Source organism: Tympanuchus pallidicinctus, unplaced genomic scaffold, assembly GCF_026119805.1.
Source record: "Tympanuchus pallidicinctus isolate F22 unplaced genomic scaffold, pur_lepc_1.0 scaffold8, whole genome shotgun sequence".
Lineage (NCBI taxonomy): Eukaryota > Metazoa > Chordata > Aves > Galliformes > Phasianidae > Tympanuchus > Tympanuchus pallidicinctus.
Window position 1 is genome coordinate 41,927,045 of NW_026294802.1, and position 16,928 is coordinate 41,943,972.

Below are 16,928 nucleotides of genomic sequence, written 5' to 3' on the forward strand. Positions count from 1 at the left end.
CTACACCACATCCTTTATTTCTAAATTTGAGAGAATTTTTTACTGAGAATGTGGCTCTGATAGAGGTTTCCCAGAGAATCTGTGGATGCCCTATTCCTGTGTTCAAGGTTAGGCTGAATGTGGCCCTGGGCAGCCTGATGCAGCATGTGGCAACACTGAGCACAGCAAGGGTTGCAACTAGGTGGTCTTTAGGGTGCCTTCCAGCTCAAGTCATTTTATGACTCTGTACTTCTATGATATTCCATTATTTTATTTGTAGCATTCAATGATACAGACTGTGTGGTAGATTTCTGTATCTTTACCAGTTTTTCTTCCCATCTGGCTTCAGACATCTCCACCCTTATTAGTTACCAGCTGTTGCTTTTCTGCTTTTTATTCTTTTTCCACTGTCCCTCAGCCAGCACATACACCTTCCAATTTGTGTCGTATCAAATTGAAATCAAGAGCCACCTAACAGCCACGCTCTTACAATTTGGAGGGGCACAGAGACATTTACCACCAGATTATTGGGTTGAATCCAGCTCATTCAGTAGCAACTGGAAATGGTGACTGTCTGCATACTGGTTGGCATCTGTGGGGCGTGACACTGGTGGCTCTTCTCCAGTTGCTAATGGACAGATGTTCACATTATATGACAGAAAAAGCATTAGCACTTCTTCTGGCAGCCTCAGCAGGGGGGCTGACATGTTCAGCGGCCATGGGGCTGTTTGTAACTCCCAGAAGTGGCCACAGAGAAGCCCTACAGTACTGCAGAAAATAATTTGCTGACCCCTGTAGGGGATGGGAACCTTCTGTATTGGCAGCTGAGCCTCTTGCTTTGGAAGAGTTTGATGGTAAAAGTCAGAGAGGATGTAAGTGAATGTCTTAAAAACAAACTGGTAAGTTAATGAGGCATGAAGAATGGTTTGGTCAAGGTTCCCTGCAGCTCTTCTTTAAATTTTGTTTCCCATAGTCCTGCAGAACCATTACCATGTCTCCTCAGCTTCCTCAATTTTCATTCTATTCCATAAGACCACTTCCACCATGCATACCAATGCTTCCTTCCCATTTTAGGAACTGCCTGGTATTTAACTTCTTTATTTAAAACTTCTGCCAGCAAAAGCCCTGTTCTGGGAGCAAATTCTTATTTGATACAAGTAATGGATGGCAGATGACAGGTGGTAAATGTGCAAGCTAGGATTCTGGCTGTTAGACCCCTGTGAGGTGGATCCTGTACCAAAAAGATGAAGTGTTAGAGGAAAGAAAACCACTTCTACAGGTGAAGTGGCAGAGCCTTGCAATCTGTAGCTTGGGCTGAAATAGCAGCGGGTTTCCGAAAACAGCAACCACGAGTTTCTCAACAGTAAATCGACCTATGAGGTCTCATTATTGTGTATCTCTCTTTTCCTTGCTCATCTCACACATCAAGCTAAAACATAAAAGATAAAACAAATGTATACATACATATAAAAATTCTATTCCAACTTGTTCCTTCACCACAGAAAACTCTTTGCTTTAAAATATTTTTTATCATAATTTTAGAATGGTGTTAAAAACTATTATTTTCTAAATAATAATTTCTAGATTATTTTTCTATACATTTATTTAAAATCAGTGTAAAAAATGTAAGTACTAAATAGTGGCTGATTTTAATGATTGTAGAAAATAATGGACTATTTTGACTCTTATCATTTGGGGATTTATCATTAGATCTATTTACTCACACATTTAAGAAGGATGTGTCATGTAGTACAGAAAACAGTAAACGACAGTACACTAAGAAACCAGTATGTGTGATGTTTGAAAGGTTTTAATATTGTAACAAAAATCTTGACACTAAAGTCAACTCCAAAGACAAAGCTGTTTTTCTGCTGAGGGAGAAATGTATCCATTAATGAACTTCCACATTACAGGCATAAGTGAAGTTCTGCAGCTCAAAACACGGCTCCAACCCATGGCTACCTGCCACCCCACTGTTGTGGGAAGCCCTCAATCTACAGGGCTATGTGAGTGTCATCACAGTGAGGAGTTTAATGACATAGTGGGAGGTTGTTTCAGTACCTCCATATGGCTGGTAACACGCTCTGCATCAGCATCCACCAGAAATGCTCCAGTGCTCCTGCCTGAATATGAGAACAATCAGAGGGCACCGTGCTGCTCAGTTGGCAATCCCCAACCTAGCAACCTCGGTCTCTGCTCCCCAGTGAGTAATTCCCCCTGCTGCCTTGTTTGGCACACAGCACGCATGCAGCTCCTGTTGGCTTTTTATGCTTGAGCACCAGAGAAGGCAGTTCTCTTCCCCCACCTCATAGCAAACCCATGACAAATATTTTACCTCCACTGGTCAAACCACTGGTGCATCAAAAAGTAAAAGCTGAAATATAAAGTATTTCTTACTTTAGGAAAAAAAAAAGTTTCAATTTGTTTTTGGAAATTTTATATGACAAAACTAGTTGTAAGACCTTTGACGGATAATGTTTTGTCACAGTAATTACTGTGATCAGCTAAGGCAGAAGACACCTTTAATCAACTACCCTGTAATTATGCTAAGGTTTACACCAAATGACAAATCCCAATTGGCTGGGCCAGAGCCCTGCCTTTCCAGACAAGGCTAATTATATTGTCAACTCACTTGTTCATTCATTCCAGCAAGTCCTGACCTGTGGTACCATATAGGTGAGTATTTACTGTTTATTTCTATGATGTTTGGTTTTTACTATTTTGAAATTTAAATCTCCATAAAGGAAAGGTAAATTTCAGCAGTAATTTCCAGCAAGATTGTGAATACTCATGACACATAGAAACCTATCTCTGCTGTGATGAACCATGTGTTGAACTTCTGCTGTGTGATACTATCAGCTTCTTCTCTCTCACTGTTCCTGATTTTTTTTTTTTCATTCCAAGTGATTCCTTGACTGTTACAAACACAAAAGATTGCTTACAAGCAGTAAATATACAGTTGTCACAGTTAAATCTATGTGTGCATATCAACAAAACTGCTAAAACCATCTCATTTTAAATTTCAAACCCTTTAGGTTACATTGCTAGTCTGGGCGATTTTTTGAGGTGGTGGTGAGAATAGATTTCATTTACAGGCAGGGGTATGCTGAAAGGGAATGTTGAGTCAACTGAAATAAACTGACATTTGGGGAAGTTTAGTAAGAATCTATTTGTCCATAGTGAATGTTTCTACTCAGAGGTAAAAGAGATGAGACCTTAATGTGTTTAACCACTCAACTCAGGTAAATGATACGCTGCAGTGTAATAGTTATTTTTTATATGCAGCTACAGGAGGGCGAAGCAAACCACAAAATATCAAAGGCAACAGGTTTGAGTCAGAGCTGCTTAAGGGCAATAGAGCCAGTGACAGGCAGCTCCTGCACAGGTACAGGCTGTCTTGGGTTTCCCTGAAGCCATCCGAGAGTAGAAAGCCTAGAGAGGGAGGTGTGGATGTGAGGCATCTCCACACTGAGAGCAAAGCCTGCGTGGCCTGTGCCATCCAGGGCAGAGAACCTGTGGCAAATGGTCCAAGTTGACTTTCTCAGCATGTGAGACATTAGATCTTTCGTCCTAAAAAGCAGTGACATTGTCTCTCAAATTGTCCGCTTAGCCAGGATTTTAAGAGTTTGCAGGTTATTTCAGCTAGAAGAAAAGCTGATGCTGAGCTTAGGTACCCTAGCTGTTTGGTTCCAAGAATCACACATGTTTTAACCTCCTTAGCACTGGCAGATCAACAAATTGCTGTCTATGGAGAGCTGCAAGCCTCTGCTTTCCAGCTCCCTTACTGTAAATCCTTCTTCGTAGGCTTTCTTTAAGGCTTATGCTAATGTGCTTGCTCAGGCAGGTCCAACTGCCTTCTCTTTCTTTTCAGATAAAATTGTTAATTCTTTGCATAACCATTTCCCCAAACAGTGCTCGATAATGCTAATTTCTCCTTTATAAAATCACCGGTGTTCTGCATAGCTTTGTACTCACCTTTGTTTTGAGACTTTGACATCTGCTTACCATCTCTCTCACTTATCTCCAGGGATGGGTGGCAATTATGCTGGCTCTTTGGTATTAGGAGGTTTATCAAAATAACAAAAGACCAGGGGGACTGGATAGAAAAAGAGTGAATGGAGACACAGTACGAAACAGCAGGAAAGAAATTATTCTTGTGGGAAGGTTTATTTCTTTACTTCAGTTTCACATTTTCCTCAGATTATATATAGTCATATGGAATAAAAGAATACAGAATGAATTACAGTCCCAGAAGAGGAAGTTTTGAAAGACAGAACATTAAGGTATAGCACAAAAGATCTTGAAATCACATACTGTGAAGACAGATACTAATATATAAACTGGTGCTGAGGTTTATAATATTTATTTCCAAGGCTAATTCCCACTTGAGGACCCCCTTACCTCTCCCTCCTGTGGCTCTAGTTATAAAGCATTGTTACTAAAAGCTGGGAACGATTTCATCCATTCAGGTAGGGTTCACTCCAGCGGTACATCTGCTCCCTTGCTTTCAAAAAAGAATGCTGCTATTGTCTCTCCTGTTGCATCCCCTCCTTTAAAAAAGAGGGCATGATTTTGTGACTAAAACTGCTTCACATTCTGAATGTGTTAATTTTAATTTTTCTGCTGCGTTAATTTTAATACTGCATTACTTAACACCAACTAAATGAAAGCCTATACTGACTCTTCCTGAGATGTCTACAACAGTACATTCCACCTACAAACACCTATTTCAAAGGCACAGATACTTTTGTACAGCGCAGATCATTTTTTCGTATTAATTACTAGGACAGCGTAATGATTTGCTAGAGGGAAAATATTCTTAACACAGATGTGAAATGCCATCTGCTTTGACCGAAAGTGTACTGTAGTTATATTTCCATGCTGCATGCAATACGTAAGAGGAAAGAATATCACGTGTTTTTCTGCCCAGTTCAGATGTCTGGTTTTCAAAAGAATATTCCTATGAGAGATGATAAACATACATGTTAATGGCATATTATAATCCTCTAGATTGTTGTCTCCCTCTGAGACTAGCCATGAACTTGCAGACATAATGTTGTCTTGTTTGGAAGAGCTCACCTGCAACATCCAGTAAGCTGCTTTGAAAGCCTATTTATGAACTGCAGCTCCAAGTACATGGAAAGCTCTCTTGCAAAGACTGCTGTCCAAAAGAGTTCAAAATGATACTGGAATACAAACAGGATTCAGCTGCAAAGCAAAAGATATTAGACATCTTAGGTGGAATTGCAAAGCATTATTTTGATGAAAGTATTCAAAGATTATTTGATTTACTCAGTTGTGTCCCCATAGGATAGGAGGAAAATCAATGAAAATTACACATACAACCTTGTCATGTAGTTAGAGGGAAGAACAGGTAGAATATGTGAACTAAAACAGAGAAAATGTGTTGACCTTTTATTCTGAAGGCTCCTAATTAGAGTTATTCAGTAGGGTTCAGTGGGATGTGTGGGATGCAGCAAAGAATATTCAACTAAAAATTGGCCAAATGTAACCACTTGTTGCATTTTGAAATGGAGCTGTGACTTGCCCAATATTCTATATATTTTTTTCATACAACATTGATTAGTATTGCACATCTTTAATTATTTTAAATTCCGCTACAGGGTTCTCCACAGAGTGACAAGTGACAGATTCTTATTTCGTCTTTGATTTCCCTGCAATAGAAACTGTCATTACAGAATCTGAGTTCTGACAAGTCTAATTATACACAATACAGCAAACAAAATGTTCCAGCTAGTCTTGAAAATGTGTTCAGGCAGCTTATTCGGCTACCTCACTAAACAAACTCAACAAATCAGAACATTAGTAAAAAAAAAAAAGCTGCTAGAATATTAGAGAACTTTACAGAGTTGGGAATTAGAACTTTCAAGAGAAGAAACTGAGAAATTAAGAGGAGAAAAGAATTTTTCTAATATTTTCAATTAGTCAGGGAACACAGGAGCAGTGATAGTAAGACTTTGAAAACCAATTGGAAAGATTAGCAAAAACATATAGTGGAGTCACAGATAAATAATCAAATATTATAAGACTTTTTAAGGCACATTTTTAAGGCAGGCTTTCCAGAGCTTGGATGCTAAGCTACTGACCTTTAACAATATCGACATATTTTGATTTCTTCCGTGGGCAAATTAACTTCTCTCAGCTGGGAATGTCTGTATAGAAATTTGTCTGGAGGTTTTCTCAGGTTAGAGGTCCTCATGCAACCATTGCCCTATACTCAAAACCAGAACTCAAGAATGAGAGCAAGCAATCACATAAGAGCTGGTTTGTCAGTCACTGCTGATAAGGACAGCTGCAGCACTGGGGCGTAGTCTGACAAGCACTTCTGAAATCATTGGTGCTGGCTAAACTAGCCAGTTTTGCTGGTTTGTGTACTTGGAAAAAAAACCTTCCTCTCTTCACTTCTGGCTGAGGCATTTTTTAACCTCAACGACTCATTGCGTGGCCCCAAAAATGGTTGTAGTAGTTCAGATGAGAAGATTATATGGAAGTGAGGGTGGAGTTTTAGAAACTATTATGCAAATAAATGCTTACCAAATTCTGACTTTACAAACAAGTGTATTTCAGTACATTTCTGACAAGGCTAAATCCTACTATGCAAAGGCTTCGTGCTTAATGTCTGATCTTGTTCAATTTCCCATCAGCTGTGCACACATATAGCTCATGTTTGCACCTTCTTTCTGAGAGGCTACCTAATCCTCACAAGTGTTATTTTCACAGCTCCTACGTATGTGTTAATTGAGTATCACCGTCTTGAATTTTAGAAAACAATTCACCTTGGGAGTGCAATGCAGCTGCACGATTATTCTTCCCTTTCTTCTGTGGCTGTTGTATGTCTCTATCTATGCCTGTGATACCATGGTCTAGTATTAGATATGGAGGTTGGTGGCCCTGCATGTGGTAGAGGGGGTTGGAACTTGATGATCTTTGAGGTCCTTTCAACCATTCTATGATAAGCAAACAGCCTCCTGCCCAGGTTCCTTCCCTTTAGAAGTGTTTAAATCATCTCTAGGTCACAGTTCCAGCAAAGCAGGTGCTTTCATACACATCAGTAGCACTTTTCCCTTCTTTCAGACTCCTCCAGACTAGAGAATAAGACAACAGGGCCATTTTTCACATCACTACCTGAGGCAGCCAAGAACAGAGCAGAAGGAATTTCAAATACATTCAGTATTTTCTATCAATCCCTCAAAAGTAGAGGTGTCCAGCAGTGTGAACTGCTAACAGTATGAACTGCTTTGATCCTATTTGGGGAACCATGAGTCAATGGACTGCATTGGTATTGCTGATACTTTCTGGTTTGTCAACAAAAAAAAAACAAAAAAAAAAATCCACAACAAAGTCCTCTGTACTCTACTTCAAGTTCTGAGTTTAAATACATTAACACACAATTAAACATATTCTTAGCACTTCTTAGTTCCTCTGCTACTTGGGAATCATGGAAATTTCCTTCTACTTAAGTGTTACTCAATGGTGCTTTCTTTCCTGAAGATAAGTCTTTAGACAACTTCATATTTTCCTAGTGTTGAGATAAGGAAGATGCAAAGCAAATTGTCCCAGGCACTTATAAAGCTATGGTGTCAAGATCTCTATCTTCTCTATACTGTTTGGAGTCATCTATTTTAAGTAATTCTTATAATGCAAATGAAAGAATAGGAACTAAGTATACAATACTCTGGTCTCATTTGTGTATTTGACCACATTTTTTCCACCACAGCCTCACAGTGATTTAAAGACAAGCACTGCTCTATCAGGAGCAATCAGTTCCATGTGCAGACTTCTAGCTGTATTTTCCTCAGCACAGTGAAAATACTGATTTTCATTATCAATAATTTGTTATTATTTTATATCATTAATAAGTATGAATATTATACATGTTTGCAAGGCAAGAAACAGATAATAAGCTCTTGAAAACTATTATAATTAAATTGATGATCTCAGGCTTACTCTTACACACTGTTGTAGAAGTGTAGATATTGTATTCCTATTCTTTTCTAACTGTCTTTGGCCAAGAGGGGCATTTTTAAACAGGACTGTGTAGCTTGACCCAAATCTATGACAGTGCAGCTACCAAAATATGGGAGCACACTTGTATTTTCAACAATGTGTGTTTCTGCAGTCCAGTTTATGCTGTGGAAAAAAAAAAAAAATAAAAAAAATTAAGAAAATTCCCATGATTCTCTCTAATATGTAACCTTTACAAATGCCAAATTCAGGAAAATCTAAAGCAGAAATTATTTCCCTAGACTATGGGCATTTAGCTCCATCAGTATGTATTTCTAGTACATAGCTCTAGCCCCAGAGCAATTAGTGTTAATATATTGTAAAGATATTGACTTTTTGACAAAGACAAGAACAGCTTTATTATTCAGCTCACTTAGGCTGATATTCAAGGAGACTGAAAAGAGTAACATTTATTAGAGCTGTCATCGTTAGGCTGGACCAAAGACAATTCCTTTAACTGGAAGCCATCACATAAACTAATCTATCAGTTTATACTCAGCAGAGTACATTACAGCAGGATTTGCAGGAGAACTATTTCCCAACAATGTTAAATCAAACTTTTTAAGATAAGTCAGTAATAAATGTGTTCCAGCTGAACCAGTAAATACAGTATTCAAAGTGATAACTTCCTCTTTATCAATGGCTTGCTATTGAAATCCACTCATGAAAAAGCTTACAGGAACAAAAATTTCAGTCCTGTAGTTCTGACTTCTGCGGAGTCAAGAAATCTTTCATAAGCAAAATAGAGGCACACTGAAAACTTAACTCCACCCTACAACTCCTTTATTTAGATGACCCCTATTATATGAAGGATCCACTGTCTTGGCAAATGCCAATGTAGATCAGCTTCTATGTGTGATCATTCCATTAAGTTGTATTTGCATAAGTCAAAAATACTTTTTTTAAGTGTTTCTCCATGGAATTATTTTATTTTGTCCTGAAGTCTCAGTTTGTACCGTATCAGGAAACGTAACTACATTTGATAATGTAAGAGTCAGCAATGAGAGACAATGTTGGACATAGTTACAAACAAGGAAGGTGAAGACTGAGGTTTGCAGCCGCTACACAGGGACTGGCTGCAGTGACCATGAGATGATAGAATTTAGAATCCTGAAAAGCAGGAACAAGGCAAACGACAGGACTGACTTAAGGACAACTAACTTCACTTACACTTTATAAGAAACTGGCTTGGAAACTTTCATTTGAGACAGCCTTAGGTGGAAGACAGATCCATGACAGCTATTTAATCTTTAAGAATCACCTTCTCATGAATGGTCCATCTCAACACATAGAAAAATAAGCTAAGAGACACCCTGTATGAATAAATAGGGAACTTCACAAAGCTAAATCCCCAAACGAAGCACACATCAGTATGATGTCATATGGTATGGAAAATCCCTTTGGCCAGTTTGGGTCAGCTGTTTTGGTTCTGTCCCCTCCCAGCTCCTTGCATATCTCCAGTCCCCTCACTTGCAGGACAGTGAAAAGCTAAAACATTCTTCTCTTTGTGCAGTGCCACTCAGCAGCAACTAAAACATTGGTGTGTTATTAACACTGTTTTTCTCCTAAAGCCAAAACATAGCATCATACCAGATACTATGAAGAAATAAAATCTATCCCAGCTGAAACCAAGACAACCACCACTGCTACCATTATGTTCTTGACTAGAAGTAAGTGTGACTGCTCACTGCATGCGTGACCTCAGGTTTCCTAATGCATTATGTTCCTGGGCACACTTGGCCTTTTGGACACTTAATCTGTAAATGTGAACCAGCCTCAGGAAAAATATAGATAGCCATATGCCAAGATGATACACAGCTTTTGAATCTGTTTAAGAACTTCTGGACAGAAGATAGAGTGCCTTTCATATTTCAGATACCTCACTGAATTAAATGAGTTCATATGGATTGTTTTCTTTGATGTGTGCCAACATTCTGGTTCCAATTTTGTGTCATCTTGGATCTTTCCTTAAGAGCTCTGTAAAAATTAATCAATTAGGACCTAAAACTGTTTGAGGCAGATGAGAAGTATTACTTACAGGTTACTGTTGATTAAAAGAAGACATTGTGAGAACGCTCATGTTTACAGACACCAGTCACAGCCACAATCAGAACTACTATCGAGCATATTCATTCTAATCCATGACTCATTCGGTACCACTTCATTGACAATTTTGTATCTGTTCTTATGAAGCTTATTTCTTCTATGATTGCACATTGTGCTTTTCCTTCAAGAGAGTTTTACTCAAAGATAACAATATATTCAAAACCAAAAATAGTATTTGTTTCACAGTTAGAAAAGAAAGATTTATCACCTCTTATTTATCTTTTTTTTTTTTTCCCTCTTTTTTTTTCTGCATTAGGTCTTAGAAATTGTTGAGAAATTTCCTGCAGTCAGAAATGGTAGAGAGAGTCACATAAAGGACACGTCCATTCTGCACCTCAGAAATACTGCTTAATGGCTTTAACCTGAAGAACATTATTGTATGGTACAGCTTCTAACAGGCTACCAAACTTCTCAGCAACCCAGAGAACATTTAATTTTTGTCTGATCACAATCACCTAATGCCACTGCACATGCTACAATGGAAACTCTAAGACAAATACAAAATTTTGGTATCTGTGTTACTTGTACATATCCCATAGCCTCTGGCATGGTGTTCACCATTCTTCTAGTTTCTTGCTGCTCATCTCTGAACATGAGAGCTCGTCCACTTCTTTCTAATTCACCTTTCCTTTCCATCTGGAATGCTCCTACAGAACTTTGTACTGAAAGGACTGGAGTGCAGCTGGACATGTCATTTTTTTCTCTCATTGGAAGCACACTGAAGACATCCATTGGGCAAAACATCACTCTATTCTATCCAGACAGGCTTGGTTACTATCCATACAAAAATGAAGTCACAGGAGAAGCATTCAATGGAGGACTCCCTCAACTCGCGCTGCTGGAAAATCATTTAAAAAAAGCCAGAGAGGATATCCAGTTCTATATTCCTTCAGATGAACAGTTTGGATTGGCTGTCATTGACTGGGAAAATTGGAGACCTGTGTGGATAAGGAATTGGGGATCAAAAGACATTTATAGGCAGGAATCTATTGAACTGGTTCAGCAGAGAGACGTAAGTCTATCAGAAGCTGAAGCCAGGACTATTGCTAAAAAGGAATTTGAAGCTGCAGCAAGATCTCTTATGTTGGAATCTTTAAAACTGGGCATAGCAATGAAGCCAAATCGTCTTTGGGGCTACTACCTTTACCCAGACTGTTATAACTATGATTACAAACAAAATCCACATAATTATACAGGAACCTGTTTAGATATTGAAATAGCAAGAAATAATGAGCTTAATTGGTTGTGGGAGAAGAGCACAGCACTTTATCCATCTGTCTATCTAGAAACAGCCTTAAGGTCTTCCAGAAATGCCCAACTCTTTGTTCGCAACAGAGTTCAAGAAGCCATCAGAGTTTCCTATGTCTCTAATTCTACTCATCCCCTTCCAGTTTTTGTATATACACGACCAGTATTCACAGATCTCTATGAGGAATACCTCTCTCAGGTGAGTGGAGCTACGCCTTCAGTATTTCAAACTTAAATGGAAAGTAATTATCACAGGATGCTTTAGAAAAGATATCACTTTGTATCAGAAGTATATAAAAAAAAGCTACCAACTACATTTGAGCAAACTGAACAGAAAGAAGTCTATTTTCAATCCTACCTCGTATTTATCAACTTATGTTTTACTCTCTGAGCAGTCCTCACCTGCAGCAAAATATTAGCATCTAGAGAGCATATTACATTATGCTCTCTAGTACATTAGTACATAGTACATTAATCCAGAAGAAAGAATAACCTTTTCCAAAGAGAATTAATAAAACTAGGCTGGTCTAACATCTACTTCTTAACAGAAAAAACAATAAAAGAGAGTTTTTCTTTTTGTTTTACAATAAGCGTTTCCTTCTCCTCGCTTTTCTCTTTGGTAAATGTGAGGTGTATCCCTCCTGATTTTGTTAGAGGAGGCGGAGGTACCTATGGGTGACTATTGTAAGATCTTATACTTTCATACCTCTCCCATTCCTCAGCCTCCAGTTGAAAAATGAGAGGTCATTCAACCATCACTTCTTTGTCCAAAATGTTCACTTTTTCCTTCTTTTGGAATTCTGTAGTACATATTAAACTAAATAATTCCTGTTGCAGAAATTCTTAAATGGTAAATCACCATTTTTCCACTCCCAGTTATCTGATTTTTATGATGATATAATCTAATTAGTTTCTGGAATTGAAGAACTTTCTTGCCTGTTTAGGATTTGAAGTACTGATGCAAAAAAATCAGTTTGTAAAAACCAAAACAAGGACAGAAGACTGCTTTGAATTCTTTCTTCGGTTGACGGGTTTTAAGGCTAGTGAAGAAATTCTGTCCTTAGGTACACTATGCTAGCTTCCTAAATGTCATTTCAGCAAATCACGGGTTTGCCACGGTTAGGATCTAAGTTCTAATCATCTTATTACAGTTCTGGCTACCTTTTTCTGAATGTTCTTCATTTACCTGTACTATCTTACATACCACCAAACTGATGAATCTCCTCCAGGGCACAGGGAGGGGGAGGTTAGTAACTATCTGGTAACTATAACTGTGTTTTGTACCCTCCCAAATACTGGACAGAGCACTACTGAGCATGGCTCCCAGCTCTGTGCATACCTGTGAGGAGCAGGAGGTTCTGTCAGTTCTCCTGGGTTCCTGGTTACTCTCTTTAAATCCTCCAACACTCACATATTGCCTTCTCATGTTGTGCCTCTCACAAAGATTTTTTTTCCCCCTGTTCTTTTTCTGTCTATAGCCCTCTCCCATTCCAGATGGGCTTAAATGCTTTATTAGGACTGGGCTAATAGCTGACCCTTAGAAAGAGAAGTGAACAGAAACAAATTTCCCTGATCAATCTATGTAAAAGGTCAGAGGCATTCTCTTGAGAAAAGAGATTCCTGTTGGTGAAAGCTCTGCTCTTGCTACTTTTCTGCTCCAGTACTTTCTGAGAAATGAAATTAAATTCAGTTTAAAAAGATCATACATCTGTGCTTTCTAGCTTGCACTTCAGGCAGCATTACTGAAACTGGTTCTCACCAGCTCCAAGCAGTCAGAAAACAATACAGCAGAATAAAAATTAAAATGGTTGGTGGGGTATATGGGCTTTCTAACCATATACATAGGTTGCTCCAAAAGCAATGCTTCCTGTTTATTTCCATGGAAGCCACAACAGCTGTAAAGAGCACAAAAACACTATTTGGTAGACCAAATTCTTAGCTACAAAACATTATTTTTTCAACATAATCACCACCAGTATTTGTGCATTTGAATGAATAAGAGCCTGCATGCTGAGCTCATAAATACATGCACCAGCAGAGGTGACCCACTGTCACTGTTGCCACTGCTGAAACACACCACCCTCCACCTCACTGTGCTCACATCCACTGTTTGGTCTCCATAAATGCTTAGCAAGCATCAGTGAATGTCAGTGGGTACAATTTTTTTCTGTGTGGGGAAATCCAGTGACACACCTTTGCTTCACATGCACTTCAGTGTCAGACAGCACTTTGTCAGACTGCCCGTCTGCTGCCATCCGTCACACAGCAACAACATCTAATGGAATATTACTGGGAAGGTGCAAGCTCTGCTGCCATACCACCAGCATCTGCCTCTGATATCATGGGCCACCATAATAAAGTAAGAGGCATTACTTTCAGAGCAGAATCTTGTATAAACTGGTAACAGTTGCCAATATTTTCCAGTATTGCCTGCTCAACTCCATCCCAGAACAAAACAGTGTTATTGTGAGCAGAATGTTTGCATAGTGTATAATTGCTAGCTGTCTTCAGAGTAGTTATTTTGGCTATGTAATTTACTACATGGATTTTATCTTCAGCCTGTATGTTATAGCTTACATACACTGGTATGATTCTTTCCTCATTTATTCTCAGGATGACCTGGTAAATACCATTGGCGAGTCTGCTGCACTGGGTGCTTCTGGAATTGTGATTTGGGGTGATATGAATTTAACACAAAGTAAGGTATGCGAGGTTAGTTATTATGTGGTATTTTTAAAGAGCAATAAAGTGAAAAGGATACAGAAAAGGATTACAATTATTTACATCATATCTTCTACTTTAAAAGCGATGACTTCATATTGTCAGCAGATCTACTGTCTTCACTAACCAAAAACCAAGCCCATCTGAGGCTAATGAAGATTGCCACTGACTACTGAGAATAAGGCTTCAGTTTTTTGTACTTTTTGTGTTCTAAGATGTCAAGCAAAATTTTCTAGGCAGGCTTTTCATCTAAAAGAAAAACAAACAACTGCATATACCTCAGATTCACTGAGATGATGTCTATCAGTGTAAATATTAGCTTTATCTGTCTGCTGATGTGTTGTATTAGACAAATGCCCTAAGAGCATACAGCTTCAGAAACAAACAGTTCCCCAAACCTCTGGTTTGACAAGCATATACAGCATACATGCCAGCTTCGTGGTCAATTAGATGTTCTCTTAGTATACATTTAATTTGACCATACTCCCAAAATCCTTTCCATTCAAAAATGCAATGAGAGCTCCCCATTCCTGCAGCCCAGCTATTCAGAAGAAAACTGAAGATTATCACAAAGTGAATTAACAGAAAAATTATTTGCTTAGGCTGAAGGACTGTTTTGTGAGTTGGTTTTATTGTTTATTTTTCCCTCAAGATATTCAAAACACATAAAAAGGGACATTGATCCTTCATACAGCTTTTTAAAATGCATCTGATTCAAAAGGCCACAGGGAATCTCACACAGATAAAATGAAAGCTTAAAGGCATCTACTGTCTTCTAGAAGTAATATCTCCAATAACCACCTAAGATAAATTTATTGTGATCCTTGGATTATACAGCAACTTCTCTGATAAATCTGCTTCCAGAAACCAGTTACAACTGTTTTTAAAACCTCAGGAAAACATATTTACTCATATCCACTACAGTACTCTTACTATAAAGACAGCATTCTAATAGTTCCTGTACTAAACTTTTCAGATATGATGCTCTTTTTACAGAACACCTGTAGGACTCTGGACAACTACCTTAGGAAAACTTTGACTCCTTACCTCATCAACGTCACAATGGCAGCCAGAATCTGCAGCCAGGTAGTATGCCAAGACTCTGGTGCCTGTGCACGGAAAAAATGGAATTCCAATGACTATCTTCACTTGAATCCAGAGAATATTGTCATTCAAATGACAAAGGACGGAAAATACACTCTGCAAGGGCAACCAGCATTTCAGGATCTGAAGACATTTGTAGAAAAATTTGACTGCCACTGTTATGCAGGGCACAGCTGTGAACCCAGGGTTGATATCAATGACATCCATTACCTTCGTGCTTGTATTTCAGAAGAAATTTGCATTCAGATATCCTCAAATTCATTTTCTAATATAGACTCTTCTAAAGAAAAGAACCTATCTAACAGAACTGTATTTCCACTTGCCTCTCAGAGTAAGGTGACATTATCCACACATCCTGAAATAGGTGATTTCCAGCCTGCCACTGGAAGTAATATACTGCATTTAACAACTGCAGAATATAACACTGTCACAGCAGCCACTAGATATGATGTAGAAGCAAATGATACTTGTAGTTTTGGTAGTTCTACATCCTATAGGATAAATATATTTAATCTTTTTTTTTTAATTCTAATTCTGAGAACCTTAATATAAATGACTTAAAGAAGTGTGAATATTTTTTTCTTGGCTGTGTTTAATTTGCACAGAAAAACAATTCCTAAAAGGTGTAAAACAGCTGCAACTCTGTGGTCTTATCTGTATCAGGTACCTCTTCTATTCCTTGTGTAACACTTCAGTTTGAATGTAATTCTTCAGTTTAGTTCTATAAACTACTATTTGTGCCAAAAATATACTGGTCTGTATACACTGATTATACCTGCTAAAATGATATGCTGAAATGAGGAACACTTTTAACACTTTTTTTTTTGTTGTTTTTTAATAGTTGACATTTTTAACAGTTGCATTTGAAGAACACATCTGTGAATAGTACCACTTTGTATACTTCAAGTTAAGTCAGCTAAATCCATCTTAACCTGGATTTTATTCTCAACAGTTAATGCTCTGTGTTCATTCCCTCTCAACACTAGCTATTAAAAATATTTGGCTTAACTTTATATTGTGGATCTTTGCAACATAAGGTTTTTATGATGAAGATACCCACCACCCCAATTTTTTTTAAAAAAAACTTTTTACAATATCTGCAAGCACACTGTGGTTCATCTTTTAATTGAATATACTCCTAACTCTTCAGAAGTTAAGGTAAATATTGACTTCTAACTAATGCAACTTCATTATGTAAAATTGGAGCTGTAGCAGTTAATCTTTCCTTCTTTCTTCTCCTCTTCTTCTGCCGAGCTCTCTCTTTTTCTTATTGGCTCTCAGTTGTTTTGCCTGGCCAATACTCAAAACTCATCAGATCTGCTTCCTCAGTCCCTAATGGCACAGGTTATTAGTCCTGGTTTCTCTGGTCAGCAAGTCCTGGAAAGTGCATGCGACTGTCTCCGTGCCATGTGGACAGCAGCCTGAGTGCATAGGACATTTTCTACACTGATTTATTTCCTATTCAGTCTATTTTGTGGAAAACAGTTTGCTCCTTATGAAAACTGAACAGTGACAGATGTGATGCTGGGTTTCAGGGATTCTCATTATTCATTTCCAGTGCCTATGATCAATCATGTCAGATTTTTTATCCATTCTGCTCACAAAACCCCAAACTACCTCCCCTGGCATGTAGAAAGTTTTGTGCCCCAAATGCTTTCTTGGCAAGAGCAGTCCATGTGTGCCATCAAGAAAGAAAAGCAGACTGCAGTTGACAGGAAAGATAGTAATAGAGGCAATACGCCTAT

At 38.3% G+C, this 16,928-nt stretch overlaps 1 protein-coding gene across 1 annotated transcript; it reads left to right on the forward strand.

Moving 5' to 3' along the window:
- The first annotated feature begins 10,588 nt into the window (after positions 1–10,588).
- LOC128073203 (hyaluronidase PH-20-like) lies at positions 10,589–16,011 on the forward strand. The gene is made up of 3 exons (XM_052667791.1): positions 10,589–11,557; positions 13,972–14,061; positions 15,076–16,011. Exons 1-3 carry the CDS (start codon positions 10,589–10,591, stop codon positions 15,733–15,735), a joined length of 1,719 nt encoding a protein of 572 aa, XP_052523751.1. The 3' UTR covers positions 15,736–16,011.
- The last annotated feature ends 917 nt before the right edge of the window (positions 16,012–16,928 follow it).